The sequence below is a fragment of the Podarcis vaucheri genome, assembly GCF_965113315.1.
Source record: "Podarcis vaucheri genome assembly, chromosome: 12".
Taxonomy (NCBI): domain Eukaryota; kingdom Metazoa; phylum Chordata; class Lepidosauria; order Squamata; family Lacertidae; genus Podarcis; species Podarcis vaucheri.
Window position 1 is genome coordinate 58,262,321 of NC_138750.1, and position 26,578 is coordinate 58,288,898.

Consider the following 26,578-nt stretch of genomic DNA (forward strand, 5'->3'; position numbering starts at 1 on the left):
ATTCAAAACCTGCCAAGGAGTCCAGCTCATTTTGTTGTTTGTTTAAACACTTTGTAAAAGGTTCCCGTTCCTCTTTAAAGCCACGATTGTCCTTGCCATGTAGTTTGTGCGTCAGAATCCCCGCGACGGGGTGAGCTCCCGTTGCTTAGTCCCTGCTCCTGCCAACCTAGCAGTTCAAAAGCACGTCAAAGTGCAAGTAGATAAATAGGTACCACTGTGGTGGGAAGGTAAATGGCATTTCCGGGCACTGCTCTGGTTCACCAGAAGCGGCTTAGTCATGCTGGCCACATGACCCGGAAGCTGTACGCCGGCTCCCTCGGCCAATAAAGCGAGATGAGCGCCACAACCCCAGAGTCGGCCACGACTGGACCTAATGGTCAGGGGTCCCTTTACCTTTACTTTTGCCAATTCCACATAGTCCATCAATTTCTTTTGCCACGGTTCTTTTGTCGGGCCTCCCCAATCACCTTCTGATCTGAGCCCCCCCCCAACTCTCCAGAGCAGATTTGGGGAGGACACAGGAGGCATGGGAAGGAGAAATTTAGTTGTGTAAGCGGAAATCCTTGCACTAGAGCATCTATGTAGCTAGATGACACCCACTGGGTCAAAAATTCATCTTTAGAATAGGAACATACTGAAGAAATGTACTGCAACCTGCTGGTGAAGGGTGGGTAATAAGTATAATAATAATCCTAAATTGTAGATACGTTTTATGAAAAAGTAAGCAGGTTCTGCCAAAAGTTGACACACAGCAGAGGTGGGGAGTTTTGGTTACCTTTCACCTTCAGATGGAATTTGGCCAAAGCTGCTCCTGGAGCTACATGGATGTCGTGAAGTTCATCTAGAATCTGTGGCAGCTGCTCCTCTTCAGTCATAGATTCCACTCCTTCTTGTTCACGGCTGGTTCAGGCAGGGAGGAATAAATGAAATGTTTTACATATAACCCAAAGCTCTGGTGAAAAGACAGCTTACCATGAGCTGCGGCCAACACAGAAGGTTCCTGTGGCCACAATGAGCTGCTGGGTAGCTCAGTAAGTAGAGCATTAAATTCTTAATCTCAGTGTTGTGGGTTCAAGCCCCACATCAGGCAAAAGATTCCTGCATTGCCGTGGGTTGGACTAAATAACCCCCGTGGCCCCTTCCAACTCTTTTATATACCAATATTGGTTTTATATACTAATACTGTGATGACATCATGGCCACTGGGCCCACCACCTCCTGGCAAATAGAAGGGGAAGAGATGGAGGCAGTGAGAGATTTTACTTTCTTGGGCTCCATGATCACTGCAGATGGTGACAGCAGTCACGAAATTAAAAGACGCCTGCTTCTTGGGAGAAAAACAATGACAAACCTAGACAGCATCTTAAAATGCAGAGACATCACCTTGCCAACAAAGGTCCGTATAGTTCAAGCTATGGTTTTCCCAGGAGTGATGTATGGAAGTGAGAGCTGGACCATAAAGAAGGCTGATCGCCGAAGAATGGATGCTTTTGAATTATGGTGCTGGAGGAGACTCTTGAGAGTCCCATGGACTGCAAGAAGATCAAACCGATCGATTCTTAAGGAAATCAGCCCTGAGTGCCTGGTGTGCTCTGGTCCATGGGGTCACGCAGAGTTGGACACGACTAAACAACAACAACATTGTGATGACAGTGTAACGTTTTCCAGTGTTAAGGTAGTGCTTACCTGGAGAGATACCCTTTGGCGCTGTAGTAGGATGAAGTTTCCGTTGCATCTGCTGCTGTATCATAGTCTGTACTGGTCACTAGTGAATGGAAAAGAAAAAAATCCAAACATTACTGAGAGCCCCAGAAGGTGTTGTTCAAAAGACCTTTCAGACTGTTCCAACACATTGCAGACAGGGGTAAGGATCCAACTTCTAGGGAGGCTCACAAGAGCACAGGGAGAAAATGTTTGCCATCCACAAGTTTTTAAAATCCTTCACTGAAAGACAGTTGCATGTAGGAATCAGGGCGTGTATGCAACCATATGTTGAACACTGGGGTCCCTTCAATTCTGATTCTATGGCCCCTTCCAACTTTACAATTCTATGATTTTGTGACTCTATCATAACATTTTATGTGGGGAGGGGTTGCTGATTATATTTAAGCTGGAAAACTGTGATTGACTGCGGCTTCCCAGTACAGTGGTACCTCGGGTTACATACACTTCAGGTTACAGACTCCATTAACCCAGAAATATTACCTCAGGTTAAGAACTTTGCTTCAGGATGAGAACAGAAATCGTGCAGCAGCAGTGCGGCAGCAGCAGGAGGCCCCATTAGCTAAAGTGGTGCTTCAGGTTAAGAACGTACCTCCGGAATGAATTAAGTACTTAACCCGAGGTACCACTGTACTTGTTGTTTACAATGATCTGCATACCAGGAGCCTGTTCATGCCTCTCACACAGGAATTTTGTGGTGCGTGGAGTGCTCTGAATGCATAGCAAACTAGGGATATGTCAGGGAACTGACATCAGAGGAAAGGGAGTTGGTAGGGCTCCCAGAGACTGGGAGAAAGTCAGCAGCCAAAGCAGGGACCAGCAGGGGGAGCGAGGGGTCTCTGGAGGAGGATCTCAGTAATGCTGAGAGAGACGCAGCAGCCCAGGCAGGAAACAGCGGGGGAGAGAAAGGGGTGAGAGACACGTCCAGCGAAAATAGCGGGGAGGTGTCAGAAGCAACTGTAGGGAGACCCATTCTTCGCCGGAAGCTGCCACGTCGTGAGTCCAGGAGACGCGTTTCCGTTAAGGAACTTCTTTACTGGAAACGTTTCCGCAGGCAGCCACTGTCAGACTCTACTAGTGACTAGAGCAGACATGTCTGAGGAGCTCTGTCACACACAGAGGTTTGTGGAGCCGCACAAACTCTGAGGGGGCACAATTTTAAGCACAAGCAGCTAATCATCCCCTGATAGCAGTCTGACAGTCTCTGTACGCTGCCTGTGCAGGAGAAAGCATCATGAGCAACCCAGCCGGAACCGGAGAGGCAGGGGTTGGAGCTGGTCCAAGCTTGGAAGAAAGGTATCAAGCTCTGGAGGTCCAACTTGCGCTGCAGACGGCGAGGCTCGAGGAGAGAAGGGCTCAGGATGCAGACAAAAAGGGGAGAACCACTCAGTTCCCCAGAAAGGTACCAGGATTGGTGCAGAAGTTTGGGGGGGACCCCAAGGATTACCATGCCTTTAGGACAGAGATGCAATATGCCCTTAATGTGCAGTTTGATGAGTTCCCTGATGAGGAATCGTGAGTTGCTTTCGTAATTGGGCATCTTGAGAGGGGGGCGCGAGACTGGGTTCGACCCCTGATGGCAACGCACAATGATATCCTAAAGGACACTATGAAGTTCTTTCGTGCAATGGATATCATGTTTTCCAGCGATATTGAGGAAGGGGTGGTGCGCAGACAGCTAATGGCTTGCAAGCAGGGAAGCAGATCTGTCCGTGAGTACTGGACTGAATTTACCATGCTGATTCACAGATTGGGGTGGGATTTATCGGCGGCACCCATTCAGATGCTATTTGAAGAAGGTCTTTCTTCGGCTGTGAAAGACGAGCTGTCCCGGAGCCCCAGGGCGGTGTCTATGGATCAGCTGACCAAATCTGCGCTGACCATTGGAGCGCGCCAGGAGGCAAGAGCCTTGGAGAGGCGGGAAGGGAGAGGGGAACGTTGGAAGGAGTTCCGCATTCCAGACATTCCTGAGCCAGCTTTCCCGCCGGCAGAGCCGATGGAAATCGGAACAGCCCGCGCGCGCGCAGTTTCAAAGCCCAGTGAGGGGGCTAAGAAGGAGGGAAAAGGAGCCCGGAAATGCTATCTCTGCCAACAGCCAGGCCACTTTGCCAGAGTCTGCCCCCAGAGGAAGGAATGGCAAGGGATGGTGGGAGCTGTTGAGGGGGGAGAGCAGGGAGAAACGGAGCATGTAAAAGCCAACGCCTGGTTGCCACCGTCAGGGCACTGCAGCCAGGCCAAAGAGCAGTGAAAGTGCCCATGCCAGAAGCTCCTCGACCTGCTCTAGTGATTGAAGTGTCGCTAGAGCTGCAAAATGGACACCCCCTAAAAATAAAGGCGCTGTTGGACTCAGGCAGCTCCTGCAATTTTATGAGCAAGGAGTTTGCTGCTGAACACCAGATACAGACTATCCCTTTAAGCAACCCCCTGCAGGTGACCACGATCGATGGCAGGGAACTGTTGGGAGGAGGAGTCAGCTTGCAGACCGTTCCAATGATAATGAGGGTGGCAAGGCACACAGAACTGATAGCGTTTAATGTGGCCACCTTGGGAGGCGCTCCCATTATTTTGGGAATGAGCTGGCTAGCCCTACATGATCCGCTGGTGGGCTGGCATCAAAGAGTGGTTTCCTTCGGTTCAGCACATTGCTTAGAACACTGCAGGGGGGAAAAGGGGTCAGCAGGGGCCCAAGCCACCCTGGCAGGGACTGAAGTAATGGAGAAGGGGAAGGTGCCACCACAGTATGCTGATCTCAGCGACGTGTTCAGCGAGAAGGAAGCTGACCAACTACCCCCGCATAGGCCCTTTGATTGCCAGATCAATTTACTCCCTGGAGCACAGCTTCCTGTAGGCAAGTTGTATGCCATGTCAGACAGGGAAATGCAGCAGTTGCGAGAGTTCATTGACAAGAACCTGAAGAGAGGCTTCATCAGAGAGTCCAAGGCAGCGGGGGGTAGCCCAGTGTTTTTTGTGGATAAAAAGCACACGGACAAGCCGAGACTTGTATGTGATTTCAGGCGGTTAAATGCAGTGACAGAGCCGGCGGCTTTTCCTATGCCCAGGATTGATGATATTTTGACCAGGGTGCGGAAAGGAAAGATTTTTACAAAGCTGGACCTAAGGGGGGCGTACAACCTGATACGTATAAGGAAAGGGGATGAATGGAAGACCACCATGTTCACCCCTTTGGGGGCATTTGAATACCTCGTTATGCCTTTTGGATTACAAACAGGCTCCGCGTGTTTTCAAGCCTTCATGAACCACGTACTGGGGCCTTTGCTCTACAAGAATTGCGTGGCCTTCTTAGATGACGTGTTGGTGTATTCGGAGAATGAGGAGCAACATGTGAGAGACGTCAGAGAAGTGTTGAGCAGGCTGCAAGCCAACAGGCTGTGGGTGAAACTGGAGAAGTGTCAGTTTCATACCAAGGAGGTGGAATTCCTGGGGTACCGCTTGTCAGACAAGGGGTTGGCCATGGACCCCGGCAAGGTTCAAGCAGTGCTGGAATGGAAAACACCCAAAACCAAGAAGGATGTGCAGAGGTTCCTAGGGTTTGGAAACTTTTATCGTAAGTTCATCCGAAACTTCGCCCACCTGACGGCGCCCATCACGGACTGTCTCAGCAGTAAAAAAAAGTTTGTTTGGACGGGGGAGGCGGAGCGAGCGTTTGAGGAACTGAAAAGGGCCTTCGCCTCTGATGAACAACTTCTGCATGTGGATTTACAAAAAAAGCTGAGGGTCGAAACAGACGCTTCTGACAGAGCCATAGGGGCGGTGCTTCTTCTGCAGCCGGGGAAGGAGGAGTCAGAGTGGCGACCGTGTGCCTTCTTTTCGCGAAAGCTGAACAAATCCGAGAGGAACTACACGGTGTACGACCGGGAACTTCTTGCGATTCATGAGGCTTTCCGGAGATGGAGGCACCTGCTAATTGGTGCACAACATAAGGTGCAAGTGTGCACGGACCATAAGAATCTAGAGTATTGGAGAACTGCGCGAGTGCTCAACCAACGGCAGTTGAGATGGGCCCAGGAGTTCTCCAAATTTAACTTTGAGATTTGTTACGTGCCAGGCCCAGAGAACGTTAGGGCGGACGCTCTCTCACGCAAACCTGAATATTTGGAGGGGGAGGGAGCACCCGAAGAGACCCATGTCATTCCCGAGGACCGCTGGGTGTGTGGGGCGGCATTGGTGGGGCAAAGGGAACTGGTAGAGGGAACGGTGCAGGATGAATACGCCCAGGACAAACTCAGGGGTCTCAGGAGGGAGGGAGACAAACCCGGGGGTTTTGAGGAGAGAAACGGGGCGTTGTACTACAAGGGAGCGTTATATATACCTGAAGGGGAATTGAGGGAAAAGGTACTCAAACAACTGCACGATAGCCCCACAGCAGGGCATTTTGGGCAACACAAAACCATGTGGCTGGTTACCAGGGAATTCTGGTGGCCCAAGGTCAGGGAAGATGTGCGGGAGTATGTGAGAGGGTGTGACCAATGCCAACGAGCCAAGGGGGAGAGGCGGGCACCGGCAGGTTTATTAGAACCACTACCCACGCCGGAAAGGCCATGGGAGGCAGTGGCAATAGATTTCATGACTGATCTGCCAAGGTCCAGAGGGAAAACAGCCATCATGGTTGTGGTAGACCTGTTAACCAAGATGGCCCACTTTATAGCCTGCTCACATGCGGTCACAGCGGAAGAAACCGCTAAATTGTTTGTGGAAAATGTGTTTAGGCTGCATGGCGCCCCCTTGAGGGTGGTTTCTGACCGAGGGAAACAATTTACTTCCAGGTTCTGGAGGAAGCTCATGAGCTTATTGCATGTAGAGGTGAATTTCTCAACTGCCCGTCATCCAGAAACCAACGGGCAGGCGGAAAGAGCTAATGGTGTCCTCCAGCAATATTTGAGGTGTTATGTGAATGACAGAGAGAATGATTGGGTGGAGAAGCTGGCGTTGGCAGAATTTGCCTACAACAATGCAGAGAACGTGTCCACGGGGATGAGCCCCTTTTTGGCTAATCACGGGTGTCATCCCCGAGCCTTCCCAGGGGGGGAAGGGGAGAACTGGAGCGTTCCAGCTGCAGAACAGTTCGTTGAAGAAATGGAAGCGATCCATCGCCAGCTCCAACTTAATTTAAACAGGGCGAAGGAGGAATATAAGAGGCAGGCAGACAAAACCAGAAGGGAAGGGGAAAGCATTAGGGTGGGGGACCAGGTGTGGCTGTCCACCCAAGGGTTACCATTCAAAGGGGGTTGTAAGAAGTTAAGACCCAAAAGGCTGGGCCCATTTGAAGTCACGCAGCAGGTCAACCCAGTGGCTTTCAGACTCCGGTTACCGAACCACATGAAGCTGCACCCAGTGTTCCACAGGTCATTGCTGTCACCGTATAAAGGGGACAGAGAAGGGAGGGTCAATAGGGGACCAGCTATGGAGGAAAAAGAACACAGCTACCATGTAGCGGAGATTCTCGATTCCAGGTGGAAAGGAGATCAAGTAGAGTATTTGGTAATGTGGGAAGGGGAGCCGGAGTCGGAAAACACCTGGGTCATGGCAGAGGATGTAGATGACGAGGTTTTGATAGAAACTTTTCATCAGAGATTCCCTCGTAAACCTCAGCCAGTGGCGAGGTTCCGGAGGGAATACTTCGCCACCACCGACGAAGAAGAAGAGTTGGAGGGGTTCTCTGATTCTGAGGCGGAGGAGGATTCAGCGAGCCGGAACGAAAACCGATGGAGGGAAATGTTCGAGACGTCTGAAGATGAAGAGGATTCTTTTCGGGGTTTCAGCTCCTCACCGCCCAGAGGAGAGAGTAGGGGCGGGGGGGAAGGGGGCCCTGGAGGGGAGGTGGATGTCAGGGAACTGACATCAGAGGAAAGGGAGTTGGTAGGGCTCCCAGAGACTGGGAGAAAGTCAGCAGCCAAAGCAGGGACCAGCAGGGGGAGCGAGGGGTCTCTGGAGGAGGATCTCAGTAATGCTGAGAGAGACGCAGCAGCCCAGGCAGGAAACAGCGGGGGAGAGAAAGGGGTGAGAGACACGTCCAGCGAAAATAGCGGGGAGGTGTCAGAAGCAACTGTAGGGAGACCCATTCTTCGCCGGAAGCTGCCACGTCGTGAGTCCAGGAGACGCGTTTCCGTTAAGGAACTTCTTTACTGGAAACGTTTCCGCAGGCAGCCACTGTCAGACTCTACTAGTGACTAGAGCAGACATGTCTGAGGAGCTCTGTCACACACAGAGGTTTGTGGAGCCGCACAAACTCTGAGGGGGCACAATTTTAAGCACAAGCAGCTAATCATCCCCTGATAGGATGGATTCACCCACAATGAGTATTTGCCTATTTCTAAACTGACAATGATCTCACCATCCTCTTTGAATTTGAGAGCCCCCTATTCACTTAGTCATGTGTGATAGGACACACTGGTTGTGATGCATTTCACACTTCCTATGTGGGGCTGCCCTTGAAACTCCAGCGGATGCAGAATGCCGTGGCGAGACTCCTTACGGGGTCCTCGCTGCGGGATCACATTCACCCGGTGCTATACCAGCTGCACTGGTTCCCGGTGGAGTACAGGATCAGGTTCAAGGTGCTGGTTTTAACCTTTAAAGCCCTATACGGCCTAGGACCCTCGTACCTACGGGCCCGCCTCTCCTGGTATGTCCCACGGAGGACCTTACAGTCTTCAAATAAAAACATCTTGGAGATCCCAGGCAACAGGGAGGTTAGGCTGGCCTTGACCAGAGCCAGGGCTTTTTTGGCCGTGGCCCCGATCTGGTGGAACGCTCTGTCACAAGAGACTAGGGCCTTGTGGGACTTGACATCTTTCCGCAGGGCCTGCAAGACCTTTGCCCAAGGCACAGTCTGACCCCTTCTCTCCTTCTGTAATCCTCATAGAACTTTAATCCAATGGTTGCCATTAATTTGATTCTGAATTGATTTTAGAATGTATTTTAATTAATTGACTGTGTGATTTTATGTACTCTGTGCTATTCTTACTTGTTGTTAGCCGCTCTGAGCCCAGCTTTGGCCAGGAGGAGTTTGGATTTGATTTGATATCCCGCTTTATCACTACCTGAAGGAGTCTCAAAGCGGCTAACATTCTCCTTTCCCTTCCTCCCCCACAACAAACACTCTGTGAGGTGAGTGGGGCTGAGAGACTTCAGAGAAGTGTGACTGGCCCAAGGTCACCCAGCAGCTGCATGTGGAGGAGCGGGGAATCAAACCTGGTTCACCAGATTACGAGTCTACCACTCTTAACCACTACACCACGCTGGCTCTCAGGGAAGGGCGGGATACAAATAAAATTTTCATATTATTATTATTATTATTATTATTATTATTATTATTATTATTATTATCATCATTATTATTCCAGGTCATAATTATTGAACTTGAGTATTTCTGTATCTCTGGGTAATACTCACAGTCCACTCTCAGCTCGGCTTTAGTTGAAGACACGCCCATGCTGTTTTCAGCCAGACAGCGGTAGACGCCCATGTCAAGAGGGACCACGGCAGTAATGATCAGCTGGTGGCAGCCTTCCTGGTCCTCGTTGATCATGTAGTGATCATCCTCTTCAATAACCCTCCCATCCTTGAACCACCGGATGGTGGGGGTTGGCTTGCCGATAACAACACAGTCAAAACTGACTGGATATCCATCCTGTACCTCTTGGTTTTGAAGTTCAGTTATGAAGATGGGAGCTGGAATTGTTTTGAGGATAATTACAAAAACAGAAATGTACATATTTATGTGGCAATAAAGTATCTCTAGGGATGCGGGTAGCGCTGTGGGTTAAACCACGGAGCCTAGGACTTGTTGATCAAAAGGTCGGTGGTTCGAATCCCCGCGACGGGGTAAACTCCCGTTGTTCGGTCCCTGCTCCTGCCAACCTAGCAGTTCGAAAGCACGTCAAAGTGCCAGTAGATAAATAGGTACCGCTCCAGCGGGAAGATAAACAGTGTTTCCGTGCACTGCTCTGGTTCGCCAGAAGCGGCTTAGTCATGCCGGCCACATGACCTGGAAGCTGTACGCCGGCTCCCTTGGCCAATAAAGCGAGATGAGCACTGCAACCCCAGAGTCGGCCACGGCTGGACCTAATGGTCAGGGGTCCCTTTACCTTTACCTTTAAAGTATCTGTAGCTCCCTCCACGCCTCGCTCTATACATGGTGTCTTTTTTGGTTTTGATGCCATGCTAAATTCAAACTGCAATCTTCTTGTAATCCCAGGTACATGTGTGACAAGATAAGCACTTCTGCTGTAACTAGACTTCTAATTTTTGGGAAAAGTTCTGGGGTTGAAGACGGGCAACCTCTAACCTAACCTACTTCAAAAAGGTGATATGATGATAGCCACCAACTTGGGTGGCTGTAAAAGAGGATTAGGGGGGGAAATCATGGAGGATCCATAGGGACTATCGGAGGCAGCATACCAGTGCATACCAGATGATGGAAATCACAGGTGGGGAGACAGCACTGTTGCACTCAGTTTCTCCAAGGAGTGGAGCATATAGTGCATTTTCAGAAGTATCCTTTGGGTTCGATACTTGGGAGAGAGGTTTATTATTATAAATTTTAATAAAAGCAAAACAGAGCCCATGGGTTTATGTATTTCCATGTAGCTAAGCAAGTTTGGGAAATCAAATGAGAACTTAATGCACATTGATCTGAGCTTCCTTGAGGAAGAGCAGAATGCAAACATTACCAAGCTGTAAACGAATTAAACAATTCTGATCTCAGTCATCTTCAAACCACCATTTCAGGTGGTACCTGATTATGTCAGGATTTACAGATCTTTGATACTATGGGTGGTATTCGACTAAATAGTACTCAGAGTAGGTCTATTGGAATTAATCGACCTAACATAATTTCAGTGGGTCTACTCTGAGTATAACTTTGTTGACTACCACCCTGAGATTTCAGGTGATTGGGGAAAGCCACTTCCAAACTGGAGAGGAGGTGGGGTTGCGGGCCCATGCCCTCCCCACACATGTGGGGGCTGACTCACAGCCCCCGTGAGAATGAGGAAATCCTCGGGCGCATCATCTCCCTATCCAGCCAATTGGCTGGCCAGGGAGGCATGACCCGGGCTATTTAGGGCCTGCGTGCCAGAGGACTGCCCTCTCTTCACCGTTCCAGCTGACCCAGTTTCCCACCCCGCCTGCCCTTAGTCCCTGCTCTGACCTTGCTATGGTTGCCGTCAAAGGGCCTGGTAGGATTTTTTTTCCACTTGGCAAATTGGCACCAGCCATGTGGTTTTTCGCCTACCTTGTAGCAAATCATCACAACTTCTCAGCATTGGCGGTTAGGCATTGGTAGGGGTATTTTTATGCAAATGAGGGGGGAAGGAAGCGCTATCACCTCCCCCATATATTGAAGGGTAGCCCGGTAAAGGATTCTGGGGGGCGTTGCCCTGTCCGAAGCCTATGGAGGTGTGGGCCTAAGGCACGCCCCCAAGTGGTGACCCCGGGGGAGTTCCTAGTTGATGTACATCAGCAGGACTCCCCCCACTGATGGTTAACCCTTACCAGCCTTCATGCAATCGGGCTGAAGCCAGTTAGTTGATAGGACCAATGCCTAAGCCAATACCACTCAATTCCTTCAATCAATAAAGTTGTGGCCTTTTCCGCCCATTAACCTTAAATACTGTGTCCTGTGTCTTTATTTCCCAAGGGGGGAGGGGGACTTGCCACGCAATCTGCATCTGAACTAGGATTTAAAAAAGCTGGTCAATTGGGCCCCACCTGCCCTGCCCTGCATGCGTCACTTACCGGTGTCAGATGTAAGCAAAGGAGGGGGTGGTCTTTTCACCAGGGTTCTCAGTTGCCCTGGGGCTGGAGGTGCGGCTTTCCCAATACGCAGCTCTATCTTCTTGGAGCCTTGATCTAGGATGTCAATCTCAACAGCAATACCCATAGCAGCAAACATTTCTCTAAACCGGCTAGCAGCCGTCTTCGCCTCAGCCATAACTTCAAACTTGATGTAGATGTACCTCTCATCTTCACGGTAGGTCTGGTGGTCCACCACCTCTATCTCTCCCTCATCAGCACTAACAAAGAGTTCCTCATCCACGTCCGAAATCTCTGTGGATATTTTTGACTTGAACAGCTTGTGAAGCCTCCTCCCTGCTTTACGGAAAGCGTCGTCCAACTCGCTGCCAGAAGAGCTCTCCTCACTCTCGGGGATCTTTTTGGCAGCCTTGTGTTTCCGTACGGGGGCTTGAGGTGGGACACCCACCGTCACCTTGGCGCTGTGGGAGGCCTTGCCAAACTTATTGGATACCTCGCAGGTGTACTTGCCAACGTCATTCATTTCGAGGCCAGTGATGATCAAGGAGCAGGTCCCGTCGCTGTAATTGTCTATGTGGCAATGGCGCCCGTCCAAAACTTCAACGCCGTCTTTCAGCCAGCGGACCTTCATGTCGGTTTTGCTTTGAGCCACACACTCAAGGTGGAGAGTGCTTCCTGGTTCTCCAAAGAAGTCCTTGAAGGTCTCGGCAAACACGGGGCATTCTTGCTGCTTGATCTCTTTCCGCACTTTGTACCCTTTGAAAGCAGCCTGGATCTTCACAGCTGCGTGAGACAACGAAGGGTCATCCAGATCTCCTTCTACTGCTTCTGGTTCAACAGGCTTAGCAAGAGCAGCTGGCTCGGGACCTGCTTTCTCCCACTGTTTAGAGACTTTCCCTGCAGAGACAGTCTGGACTTTAGCACTAACGCTGGTCGTGCTCGCCTTTTTGAGGTAGTTAATAAGGGAAGGAGTCCCGGCCCGTGACTCGTCATCTGAACTGGTGACAGAGAAGTCTGCTTCTCCTGCTTTAGCTGACTCATCACAGGTAGAGTATTCCTCCGAGTAGTACTGAATGATCTCAGCTTCTTCCTTCCTCTGTTTCTGACGTTTGTCATCCTCTTCTGGCAATTCGCTGATCGAGTCCAGAGTTGGCTCCCGACTCATCCTGCGCTTTTTGGCAAGAGCCTCCCATAGGAGGTGGAGGTCACCCTCCTGAGCAGCTTCAGGTGGTAAACTGGGTTGCATCTGGTCATCTGCTATCTCGCCAAGCTCCTCAGGCTTGAGGGTTTTCTCAGTGGCCTCTTTTAACATGGACACAGTTGACACTAAGAGAAACAGAATAGCACAGTTTCATGATTACACCAAGGAGCAGCAGGACGACCAGATTAACATCAATCCTGTGTCTTTGAGAGCTATATAATGTCATATTATATAGCATGTAAACCTCTTAGAAGGTTGATGGAGTAGTTCCCAAAAAATTGCATTTTGGGAGACAATGCATGCCCATAAGTTCAGCAAAACCGATTGTCCTTTCTATTGCTATCTCTTACTGCAAATGAATAAAAAAAAAGCAAGGAATCAAATTACCATGAATGGGGGAAGAAATTTGATACAGGCCTCTTTTAAAGCAGAATCACATTCACATTTTCCTGAAATGATATGTGGGCTGAGCCACGGCTATCCTTTGAAATTTGCACTTTCCCTATGCAGTTTGCCAACCAAACAATGTTTACCAAAATGCATATATTAGGAGAAATTGCTTACAAAAGGTGTGCACATTAGTCAAAACTGCATATAAAAATGTGTTTATTAGGAGAAATTCACACTAAAAGGCTGGTGAATTTTCAAGAGGATTTTTCCCCCCTTGAAAAAATGCAAATGACTGTAAAATATGGAGAGCTGTGACTTGAAAAATGAGAAATTAAGAAATTTCCTGTTTCGACAGATCCTTCCATCCCTAGCATGGATAATGCAATTATGTGCCAGACACACACCTTAGTATGATTTGTGCACATTTTAATATGTCCGTATATTTATACATCGATATAACTGCTCTGGTGTTAGATGATGTGTAGTTTAGAAACACTTTCAATAATTAAAATAAAATAAATTTCAAAAGCAGTGTTGGCATTGGGGTGTTGCAGAGAACATGGCAACTGCTTAGGCAAGTGCATCCTCACTTTCCCCCCAGCTATACGCATTGACACAACTTTATATAGGGGGTGGGGTTTTATGCTGATCTGAAACTACTCAGTATTTGTGAACATTTTCTATAGTGTCAAAACATGCCCCCTTTCAGAGTTATTTTTCAGCACTCTTTGAGAAAATCTTCACCCAATAATTTTATGCTGCCTTCGCTCTCCATTGCCCTCCCTTGTGTTCAGTAACATATTCACAAAGTAACATCTGAGAGGCTAACAGAGCATTATGATAGAGCAGTCTTTGCAAATCTGGCACCCTCCAAATATTTTTGGTACGATATCAAGTATGATGCGTGGGTAAGATTGTGGAATGAGAGTATAAAATTTATAGCATGTGCCACCCTGAAAGAGAATATAATGAAAATGATGTACTGTCGGTACTTAACACCTGTGAAATTGGCAAAAATGTAAAGAGAAGGGTGGTGATTTTTATCACATGTGAGAAAACAAAATTATTTTGAGAACTGATTTACAATGAATTGAAAAAGATGCTTAAATATACCTTCCCCAAAAAGCCGGAAGCTTTTTTGCTGGGCTTGATGCGAGAGGAAATTGAAAAAGCGGATCAAAGGTTATTTATGTACGCAACGACTGCTGCTTTGTTTGCCCAAAAATGGAAAGTACAGGAATTACCAACGGTGGAGGAGTGACAGACGAGAATGATGGATTATGAAGAACTAACAAAACTAACCTACAAGATCCGAAACCAGGAGGAAGCAAAATTCCAAAGAGATTGGAGTAAATTTATGGATTATATAAAAAATAACTGTAGAAATCTGAAAACACTAGCAGGACTGAAATAAATCTTACGACGTGGACTTGACAAAATAAGAAAAAACTGTGGGAAGTAGACTGAAGTAGGAAAACCTGTTGGAGGGAGGGAGGGAAGTCACTGTTGGCAGAGTGATGGACAAGTAAGTGAGTGGATGATTGTTGAAATTTATTGTACTTTGTTTGTTTAAAATGGAAAATAAATAAAGGTAAACACACAGCCAAAACAACAACAACAACAAATATTTTGGAGTTCATCTGACATCATGCAGCACAGTAGGAGGCTGTGTTGGGAAATGGGAGTTATTGTCTGTAACACCTGGGTGAAATCAGGTCAGCAAAGGTTACTGTAGAGAAACAGTAGCATGGAACTAAAAAACAAACAAACTTGAACACTGAAATGGTTTTCAGAATAAATTCCAAGACCACTTTTAGGCTGGGGTTACTAAAGCAGTGAAAGTGATGGTGCAAATGTACCTTCAACAGAAAGTTTGGCAGATGTTTTGATGTCAGGAGACGCCATGCAGGTATACGATCCTTGATCTTCAGCTTTAAAGCCATGAATGATGAGGGTCTGTTTTTTGCCCTCTGAGATGAGTTCGTACTTCCCGCCAGGTTGGATTGGTTTTCCTTCTTTGAGCCAAACAACCTCTTTGGTTTCTTTGGACAATTCGCACTCTAAACGAGTCTTCTCCCCTTCCATGGCAGACTTGTCGGCCAAAGGTCGAGTGATTGCGGTCACTGCAGCTGGCTCTGGAATGGGAGACATCAAGACCAATGGGCTTACGTCATACAATTGTCCTTTTGTGCTTCAACAAGCAAAGCGACAAAGAAGAAGGGATAACCAGTAAAAAAAAAAAGTGGGGGAGACAAATGTCTGAATGTTCCCTTGTTTCCAGAACTAGGTTTTACATGGACCACAAATGCAGTTTCTTAGCATGGGACTGGAAATATAACAGAGTGTTTCAATTGTAATAATCCCTCATGTCTGCACCCTTCATCTCTGACCCCATAGAAGTTTATATCAAAGAGGGACTAAAATGCAAACGTTGCTTTGCAGAAGAATGTGCAGTAGCTGTGATGATGGCAGTGGTTTCACAAGTGTGCCATACGGAACCTACAGAAATCTTGACTTCCGTAGGGTTTTAGAAGCAGCCATGGACTTCAACGTCCCATATTCACCAACATAATATATTGCTTCATTGGTGACGTAAAGGGGGAAATGGCTATTACTTATACTTAATCTGAGCACACCACAAGGGCTTCTGATTAGGTGTTTGGCTATGCAACGTTGAATGTTATTTGTTAAATCTGCTCCACTCTAATTCCCCTTTGTTATTGTTTTTGTTTAAACCCATTCAAGAACTTGTACAACGACCACAAACAATGAAGCATATGTTGCAAATATTACTGCAAATTTATTGTTCTATTTTTGTGATATACTACTACTAATAATAATTTTATTATTTGTAACGGTAAAGGGACCCCTGACCATTAGGTCCAGTCATGGCTGACTCTGGTGTTGCGGCACTCATCTCGCTTTATTGGCTGAGGGAGCCGGCGTACAGCTTCCAGGTCATGTGGCCAGCATGAGTAAGCCACTTCTGGCAAACCAGAGCAGCGCACGGAAACGCCGTTTACCTTCCCACCAGAGCGGTACCTATTTATCTACTTGCACTTTGACATGCTTTTGAACTGCTAGGTTGGCAGGAGCAGGGACCGAGCAACGGGAGCTCACCTCGTTGCGGGGATTCGAACGGCCGACCTTCTGATTGGCAAGTCCTAGGCTCTGTGGTTTAACCCACAGTGCCACCCACGCCCCTTTAATATTTGTACCCTGCCCATTTGACTGGGTTTCCCCAGCCACCTCTGGGCAGCCTCCTACGTATATAAAAGCATCATAAAACATTAAACATTAAAAAACCTCCCTATACAGGGCTGCTTTCAAGTGTCTTCTAAAGGCTTTATAATTACGTGCTTATCTCCTTGACAGGACATGAGAAGACTTGGTCTATTTGTTTGTATCAATCATCATTATAATGGTTGGGAGTTACTCGTGCGTAATCCTGCTCCGTTTGAGCATTAGATTGCCTGGTTAAACCCTCCGGACTGCACAGCCCATCTCAGCGTGGCTGCCCTTAGTCACTCGTAGAATCTGACTGTGGGCGTTTCTTAAAGCGTTGCCAACATAAGAGCTGTTTGACGCCCAATCGTTTCCGCCTCTCACTGCGCGGGAGTCTCCTGCGCAGGGTGGGCGTGGGCAGCGGGGTGCTTGGGCTCTCCTCGCTAACTTCCAACGAAGAGTCCTGGAGCCCCTGCACCTCCCTGTCCCGTTGCTCTCCTGGATCCCTGGTGTTACACTCATTCTCTTCCCCTTCTTCCCAGCTAAGTCTCCCTCTAGTGCTGGGACCTTCCCCTGCAGAATCAGAGACCCTCTCCTTCTCCCGTGCCTCTGATGGCAGTTCCCTGACAATCATTGTTATGATCCTTGTTTATAAAACCCAATAAAAGGAAGAAGTAGCCATGAAAGCCATGAAAACATATCACCAGTTTTATCTTTGAAGTCTTCATTAGGAGAGATAAATAGATGTTGTAGAAATTGATTATATGAAGACAGTGTCACAGCCCCACTAAGTTGTGAAGGATCAGGCTTTGACTTCACAGTGGTGTGTTAGTCTTTTAGCACACTGCTGCCAAGATGTTGCATGTAGCTTTGGTTAGGGAAAACACACATGCGGCCTTGTGGAGATGAGACAGTCATAAGCATGGGGAGGCAACAGAGGCCACAATACGGAAATGAGTTCAAATTGGGCATGAACGTAGAACCTGAGACGTGTGTGTGTGTGTTTCCCCCCACCATGAATTTTCAGAGTACAGTCAAACCTCAGCTCGTGAACGGCTCAGTTTTCGAACTATTCAGCTCCTGAACGCTGAAAACCCAGAAGTAAATGCTCCGGTTTTTGAACATTTTTCGGAAGCCGAACATCTGACGCAGCTTCTGCTTGAGTGCAGGAAGCTCCTGCAACCAATCAGATGCCGCGCCTTGGTTGTCAAAAGTTTTGGGAGCTGAATGGGCTTCTGTTTGGTTTTTTTGGGTTTTTTTTAAAGAATGGCAAACTGCCACATGCAGCGCCTTACTTGGATGTGTCTGGAGTCTTGGAAGCTTGACTACCCTACGTTCTCCTACAAATGGACCTTGAGCTTGTTTGGAGGTTCTAGCAGGGGAGCGCAGCTATCGTATACCCTTGACCGAAGAACGATACACTCCTTCTATCTGGGATGGTCGTCCTCTTCCACCGAGCACGCAGCTTCGGGAGGGACACACATGGAGCGGTGAGGGAGGAAGGGGACACCCACCTAGCCAGCCAGATCAGCCGAATCAACCCTGGCGATCAATGGGGTGACAGATGTCGCAGCCAGATCGCCCTCACATCCTAAATGGGCTTCTGGAATAGGTTACGTTTGACACCTGAAGTTGACTGTAACAAGCTATAGCCAGAAAATGGTAGAGTGGGGAGCAGAGGCCTCATCCTTCAAATCTAATTTGGTTGATGCATCAATGCCTGGCTTGCCCACTACATTTACATAATGCACAACCAGAGCATGGAGCTTGCCTACAAATTGCTGAAAAGTAAACAGATCCTTCTTGCTGCGCGGCAAAACTCACATGCCATGCAAGGTGCTGAGCTGTAGAGAGAGCTACTCTCAGGACAGCAGAGGGGTCCCCTAATTCTCACCTAGCTGCACACTTTGAGGCAAATGCACTGGCTTCCCAGCACCCGCTTTGCTGACAGCTGAAATGCGGAATCTGTACGTCTTGCCTGCTGTGAGATTGTCCACTACAAACTCTGTGCTTGGGGTAACTCCAGTGCCGCATGGCTGCCAGTCACTGCCTGGGCTTTTCATTTCGACACGGTAGCCTAGGATGTCAGCACCCCCGTTGTTGAGCGGCTTGAACCAGGACAAGGTGACCGAGTGGCTGGTCTTACTTATGATCTCCGGTTCCTCAGGAGGGTCAGGGAGGGCTGAGGGCACAACAGAGTTCCAGGCATGTATAAAAGTAGTGCTGCATCTTAGAAGACCAGTCCCGGGGCCGTAATAGCCAACTACTAGGGGCTGAGGTCCCTTCACACACACCCAATAAAATATTTGATGGGACCACCCGCCGCCCACGTTGATGTGCATTGCCATTCAAATGGTGCACACGCACCACGTCTCATGATTGATTATGCAAGGTGGGATTTACCTGCCTCCCCACATATTTTTCCCCGAGTTAGTACCCCTGCCCAGTGCCGAGTGGGAGGCCGGTCAGACCAATGAGAGCCCTAAGGTAAAGGTAAAGGGACCCCTGACCATTAGGTCCAGTCATGACCGACTCTGGGGTTGCGCGCTCATCTCGCTCTATAGGCCAAGGGAGCTGGTGTTTGTCCGCAGACGGCTTCCGGGTCATGTGGCCAGCATGGCTAAGCCGCTTCTTGCGAACCAGAGCAGCGCACAGAAACGCTGTTTACCTTCCCGCCGGAGCGGTCCCTATTTATCTACTTGCACTTTGACGTGCTTTCGAACTGCTAGGTTGGCAGGAGCAAGGATTCGAACCGCCAACCTTCTGATCGGCAAATCCTAGGCTCTGTGGTTTAACCCACAGCGCCACCCGTGTTCCTAGAGCCCTAGACCTGGCCAATTGTTAACACCAGGCCTGCTTATGATAGGTACATTGTCACAGCTACATCCAAGATGCTCCAGCCCTATAAAAGCTAGTCCAGACCTCATTTGCAGAATGCTGCTGAAAATAATCATTTCTGACATATTGTTCAACATGGAGAGCTGGGTGATGAATGCCCGAACATGGCTTAAGTCAGAAGAACATCATTCTACAGGGGTTGCAGCTCAGCAGGGAATCTCAGAAATGCTCTGCATCTTACCACAAACATGGGGCAGCAAACCAAGTCCTCAACAGCCACAAGTGCTTGAGAACTTTTCAAATCAAACAGCAGCATCATGTTAAGTCTAATGATGCTCCAGAGAAAATATCACCAGAAGTCTTGTTGTTGTTTTTTTAAATCAACATCATTATTCTACTAAATATAATTCTGGCTTTGTTAGGATGTCAGCAAACCAAGGCACAATCGATTTTTCAAACAGATTTGTTGGAATTGGAACAAATCTTTTGAAAAGCGATATAACGCGTGAGCCACTGTGGTGCTTTGGTGGATGATCTGAACAGCGAACGTTCTGAATTTACAGCAGTACTTATTATGCAGAAAGTTACACTCAGGACAACAAGATTAAAAATCTCATTGATGTGACATTCCACAAAGCATAGAAAAAGTGGCACTATTGACAGGCCCCACAATAAAGCTTAATGATGCTAAATCAGAGCTAGAATCATCAGGAACTTGGATTTTCCCAACCTACCTATGACAGATAACTTAGCTGTCGCAATGGCATCCCTTGCAGCAAAGGTCACCTCTCCAGAGTGATGCAGTTGAGCTTTCTTCAGTATGAGTTTGTAGCTATTTCCTTCTGCTTGGATCCTCCAGTTTTCATCTGCTTGGATATCCACATCGTTAATATACCAAGCGATTTCATTGACTGGAACTGCTTCACTTAAAACACAGGTGAAGGTCGCCTGGTCCCCAGCAGTAACTGTAGTGTCAGTGATTGGCTCCAAGAATTCCAGACGCCATCCTGAAATTATGACAAAATGCATAAGTGATGCCTTCAAAGCAAGGAAGGGAAAGTTGTGAGTTAAGTGCACCACAGGGGTAGGAAAACTGTGGCCTTCAGATGTTGGTGGCTTCAATTCCCAGCAGCCCAACTATCATGGTGATTGTCATCAGGGATGATGGGGTTTGCTGTCCAGCGACATCCTGGAGGTCCACAGATTTCCCAGCCCTGCCCTTTTGAGTTTCTTAGTGTCCAGATCATAGAATCATAGAGTTGGAAGAGACCACAAGGGCCATCGAGTCCAACCCCCTGCCAAGCAGGAAACACCATCAGAGCACTCCTGACATATGGTGGTCAAGTCATATCACTTGCTCAGCTCTTGGCTCAGGACACTTTGTCTCAGCTCCTGCTCCCACACTCTAGCTCATGGAAACAGGGCTATGCGGCTGGAGCCCAGAACATTGCTTCTTCTCACACCAGTTTCCAGGATGAGTGGCATCGGTGTGAAGAACAGGGATTCGTTCTACAAGATGCTCCTACATTCCAGAGAAAATGGGAAGTGGGAAATCAATCCACAGAATGCAACTGATACTCAGTGTTGGTGCTAGTGCTTTCAGTGTGTGTATGATACACAATTATTTGAATTCTGGTGCTGGAGGAGACTCTTGAGAGTCCCATGGACTGCAAGAAGATCAAACCTCTCCATTCTGAAGGAAATCAGCCCTGAGTGCTCACTGGAAGGACAGATCCTGAAGCTGAGGCTCCAATACTTTGGCCACCTCAGGAGAAGACTCCCTGGAAAAGACCCTGAGGTTGGGAAAGATGGAGGGCACAAGGAGAAGGGGATGACAGAGGACAAGGTGGTTGGACAGTGTTCTCAAAGCTACCAGCATGAGTCTGACCAAACTGCGGGAGGCAGTGGAAGACAGGAGTGCCTGGCGTGCTCTGGTCCATGGGGTCATGAAGAGTCGGACACGACTAAACGACTAAACAACAACATGATACACAATTGATTATGCCCCATTTGAATTGTGTTTTCTTTACATTGAAATGAACCCACCCACCCCCGACAACATAAAAAATGGGCTAATTTGACCCAACAACCCCCTCCTCCTCATACGCACAACCAAAACTCACTGCAACCAACCGTGCTCTGGGCTCTCTAACCTCTTGCACCATCAACACAAACAAACAAATTTATCTACCTGACACTCACACAAAACTCTGCATGTACACTATGCAGAAGAATGAAACATCATTACCTCCCGTCTCTCTCCCCACACCCTCAAAATCCCTATGACAGTAGCGTCTCACACTGAATGTAATTGACCTGTAGAAAGGACTCTATGAACGGAAAACAGAGACCTACGTTATACGCACCTCTGTTATCCATGGAAATCTTTCAATAAAAACAAATTTAAAAAGAAAAAAAAAAGAACATAATGATGATATAATGTATGTCATTTTTGTTAGGATATTTCCATTCCACCTTAAAAGGGAGCAGGATGTTTGTGTCACAGCCTGCGTATTTCCTGCTCACAGGATGTTTATGTTTGCTATTGCTTTCGTTTTCTCTCTGTGTCGGAGACACTGACGCAGGCAGTCATGTCTTTCTTTGTTCTGATCAACGCTGAATAAAGCTTGTAAATAATGCTCTCCTGAGTGCAACTTTTGGCTGTGCATTATCTGCTGATAAAGAGTGTGCATCGGCTCTAGAATGTTCTGGAGCTCATGTCGCTAATTGCTGATACAGGGAAGATTGATCCTACAGTAGCTCCCATACTGAAAAGGTACTACCGGATGGGGCCCAGTTGCATACATCTCATTCGTTCATTACTCTGAGTCTAGTAACTTTTAGAAAAAGGACAAAGAATGACAGAGAATGGAAGGAACAATGATATGTTATCTGGGTCAGTAGGCTTGTGGTTATGGTGCAATAGTATGATACTACCTTTTACAGTTAGGAATGCAGACGAAGCCACGTCACCGGTCTGGAAAGTCACTTGGCAGCTGTCATGGGGCGTGAGGTTCTTCAGGAGAAGGAGGTGCCGGAGACCATTTTCAAAATAAACCATCTCAATGTTTTCAGAGGTTTTGGCTGGCTCATCGTCAATCAGCCAGTTATAGTTGTAGCACTCAGGTTTCGAAAGGTAGCACTCAAACAGAGCTTCACCCCCTTCCATCGCATCAACGTTCTCTAAGCCCTGGACGATGGTGTTCTTGGCTGTTGGAAAGGTTTTTAAAAAAATAATAATAATAATTCACAGTTAATCACTGAGTTTACGCATCTGAACATTACATAGAAAATCAAAATAGGAGATCACATATTGGTTGAATGTAATTCCTTAGGTCAGAGGTTCTTAAACAGTGGTCTTCAGACCACAGGTGGTCTACTAGTTCTATACAGGTGGTCTATATCTCTTCCATTACTGAAGAAGCTAACATAGCTTTGGCCTCGAGCCTGTGATTTTCATAAACAGCAATGTTAGCACCGAAGAAAAAATGTTAAAATGTGAGTTGTGTATATGCTTTGATTTGTCAAACAACAAAACTTTACAAGTCCACTGAGCACCACCCCCCTCCCAGCAATTTGGTCCATCGAGGGAGGGGTGAAATTTGAGAGCCACTAACTTAGACTTTCAATACAATCTTCATTTAAAACACAGCAGTCATTGTGCAGTGGCTGAAGAGCTCTAAAATGATGCAATGTTCTGTTTGATGACCCAGCAAAGAGTTACATAATAAGAAGCTGCATCAGGCCAAAGGACCATCTAGTCCAGGAAGAGACACCATGAGCCTGGCAGCTGTGAAGCCATCAACCTGGATGGCTTTAAAGGAAGATTAGACAAATTCATGAATGAAAATGCTCTCAATGGCTACTATCCATGGTGGCTCGGCTCTGCTAACACAGCTGAAGGCAGTAATGGTTCTGAATACCAGTCGCTGGAGACCACAGGAAGGAAGAGTTGCTGTTATGTTCATGTGCTGCTTGAGGATTTCCCCACAGGCATCTGGTTGGTCACTGTGAGAACAGGATGCTGGACTAGATGGGTCATTAGCTTCATCTAGCAGTCTCTTGAGCCAGTGTGGTGTAGTGGTTAAGAGCGGTAGACTCATAATCTGGTGAACCGGGTTTACATCTCTGCTCCTCCACATGCAGCTACTGTGTGACTTTGGGCTAGACACACTTCTTTGAAGTCTCTCAGCCTCACTCACCTCACAGACAAAATAAAAAAATTCCTTCCAGTAGCACCTTAAAGACCAACTAAGTTAGTTCTTGGTATGAGCTTTCGTGTGCATGCACACTTCTTCAGATACACTGAAACAGAAGTTGCCAGATCCTTCTATATAGTGAGAAGGTGGGGAGGGGTATTACTCAGAAGGGTGGTGGGAATGGGAGATTGGCAGATAGCTGAGATGAGCCTGCTGACGACTCTTAACGACTGCAATGGGTCTTACAGGAAAAGGCAAGGGGTGAGAAGGTGAAAAATGGCTTAGTCATGTATAATGAGATAAGAATCCAATGTCTTTGTTCAGACCAGGTCTCTCCATGGTTTTAAGAGTGTTTGTTGTGGGGGAGGAAGGGAAAGGAGAATGTTAGCCGCTTTGAGACTCCTTCAGGTAGTGATAAAGCGGGATATCAAATCCAAACTCTTCTTCTTCTTCTTATGTCAAGCATTCCGTACTCACAATGGCCAAGCAGATGGCCATGGCAAGCCAACAATCAGGACCTGAGCGCAACAGCAGCACTCTCCACTTACAGGAACTGGTATAATGGAGGCATACTGCTTTGATGAGGCAGGGTGAGGCACCCACCTCAAACAGAGGAAGCCCAAGAGATGCCAACCACCTCATCTCCATAGCCCAGCCCACCAGCAGAGAAGTGGCATTGGCAGCGGTTTCCCGTGAGATCTTACTGAAATGTAGCAAGATCTCACAGTGGCATGGGAGGAAGGGACGGATTCCAGTTTCGCCAGAAGCAGGTAAACGGGATGCACCATCTCTGGGCAAGCAGAATATAGCCATCATGACTCATAGGCATTGAAAGCCTTCTCTGGGAATTTATCTAATCCTTCTTTAAAGCCATCCAAGTCTGTAGCTTCACAACTGCCAGGCTCATGGTGCCACCTACTTTTTTAAAAAAATGTGCTTCATTGATTTTAAGTTACAAACGAATTAGCTGCAAAGTCAAGAGAAACTAATAATGTCAGCAATAATCCATAATAACGTCATCAACAACAACAAGAAGAAGTCAGAGTACAGAGCCATCACAAAAAAGGAAAAATATAACAGTAGTGATTCAATAAAAACTTGTGAAAACACTTTTAAAATGGTGCACTGGTGGGTCCATGCAACTGGCAAAATTCCATAAAATCAGTCAAAATATCTCTCCATTATGCTGGCAAGATTGCAGACTTCCTGGTGCCTCCTCCTTAATTCAGCCCAGGGCAAACTTGGGTTCAGAAATTCAAAGGGGACAGAAACTGTCAGGATTGCACACTGCCATTGCTATAAGTGGCAATGGTGAACGGCTCGTGAACCATCTCAGTGCAGGACTATTGAAAGACGAAATGACAACATCAAAATAAATGAGATACTGTTTTTCCCCTTTTGCAATATGAAACATGTAAAAGAATTCCATATCTCCTCCTAACCCTCACCAAAGTTTATGCATTGACCTGTGGTAGCTGACAGTAAAAACCCTTCTTCTCCCAATACGGAGATTTCCCAAATTGATCCTATGATGTCAAAAGCAATAAACATGGGTAATGTAAACTGCGCCATTGTGGATTGCATAATTCCAAGTAGCTGTTAATGCGCAGAATAGCACAAAATATATTGTCCCTTCTCTTGTCATTATGGACACCTCACTTTTACTGATTTTAGAACTGTTATGGCCCACTTTCCCACAGGCTCAAAGCAATCAACAGGCACCCGATAGAAATAACATAGCTAAACAACTGTAAAAACAAAATTGGAATAGTAATTATAATACCACCACATTGCTAATAGCAACCAAATAAGAATAAGCAAAGATCAATATATGTGATACAACAGTATCAGAAGTCTGAGCTCTGGGTAAATGTAGACTAATATAATCAAAGGCAGTATTTATCTTTAGCATTTCTGAAACACTTTAGGGTACTCAAAGCATTTCACATTTATTTTATTTTCAGTTATCCTTACAACAGCCCTGTAAGGTAGGCGAGTATTACTTCCCCCCTTTTGCAGTTGGGGAGGTTTAAGTTCAGGCAGGGACTTACCTAAGCTACCATTGAAGGTGACCCGGAAACTACAACTAATCCAGAACACGGCAGCTAGACTAGTGACTGGGAGCGGCCGCAGAGACTGCATAACAGCGGTCTTGAAAGACCTGCATTGGCTCTCAGTACGTTTCCAAGCACAATTCAAAGTGTTGGTGCTGACCTTTAAAGCCCTAAACGGCCTCGGTCCAGTATATCTGAAGGAGCGTCTCCACCCCCATCGTTCTACCCGGACACTGAGGTCCAGCGCCGAGGGCCTTCTGGCAGTTCCCTCACTGCGAGAGGCCAAGTTACAGGGAACCAGACAGAGGGCCTTCTCAGTAGTGGCGCCTTCCCTGTGGAACACCCTCCCACCAGATGTCAAAGAGAACAACAACTACCAGGCTTTTAGAAGACATCTGAAGGCAGCCCTGTTTCGGAAAGCTTTTAATGTTTGATGTATTATAGTATTTTAATATTCTTTTGGAAGCCACCCAGAGTGGCTGGGGAAGCCCAGCCAGATGGGCGGGGTATAAATAATAAATTATTATTATTATTATTATTATTATTATTATTATTATTATTATTATTATTATTAAGCCCACCCTAGCAAAGTTCATAACTGATGTGAGAATTAAAATAGCAGGGTGGCTCCTCAGCTCTCAGCTTACACTCAGAGCCATAACATTACAACAGACCTTTAATTATCCAAAACGACTTTCATTAGATTTTGCATGAACAGGCAGTCCTAAATTAAAGGCAGTATGTGGAAATGAAAAAAGGCATGTTGGGAAAGTGTTGGAAAGAGGTGCCCTGGGGTATTGTTTCAAAGCTTTTGCAAAGACCATGTTTCACATCATCCCAGCAGCAGGTAAGACTCAGGCCCAGAGGCCACATAAAATTGCTAACTAGGGATGGAAGGGAAATTTGGCTTGGTTTCCATTTTCATGCAAACCTACTTAATATGTGCTTCCTGGGGAAAAAACACATGAACCAAAATATAGCTATCCTTTACATTTTGCACTTCTCCAAATTTTGTGATGCAGTCCTCCCGCCAAATATTGTGTGTCAAAATCTGTACATTATGGGGGAGGGGATAAGCATTATAATGTATATAGTGAAAATAATATACTCAGCTAACTTATATTAAGGTAAACTGCTTGCAAAAATGTGCACATTGCAGAAAACTGTACAGT

General features: G+C 47.1%; 1 protein-coding gene across 27 annotated transcripts in view; it reads right to left on the reverse strand.

Annotated features, from left to right (window-relative positions):
* The window catches only part of OBSCN (obscurin, cytoskeletal calmodulin and titin-interacting RhoGEF), a 286,978-nt gene that overhangs the window by 108,343 nt on the left and 152,057 nt on the right, over window positions 1–26,578 (reverse strand). For 26 of the 27 annotated variants that reach the window (XM_082192063.1, XM_082192069.1, XM_082192064.1 and 23 more), the window contains 8 exons: window positions 22,091–22,363; window positions 19,888–20,160; window positions 18,210–18,497; window positions 14,950–15,225; window positions 11,482–12,825; window positions 9,136–9,414; window positions 1,687–1,765; window positions 776–900 (listed from right to left, as the gene is read on the reverse strand). In XM_082192063.1, coding sequence (XP_082048189.1) covers window positions 776–900; window positions 1,687–1,765; window positions 9,136–9,414; window positions 11,482–12,825; window positions 14,950–15,225; window positions 18,210–18,497; window positions 19,888–20,160; window positions 22,091–22,363 — 2,937 coding nt within the window. The remainder of the gene's footprint in view (window positions 1–775; window positions 901–1,686; window positions 1,766–9,135; window positions 9,415–11,481; window positions 12,826–14,949; window positions 15,226–18,209; window positions 18,498–19,887; window positions 20,161–22,090; window positions 22,364–26,578) is intronic. The other variant, XM_082192084.1, reaches the window with a different exon arrangement.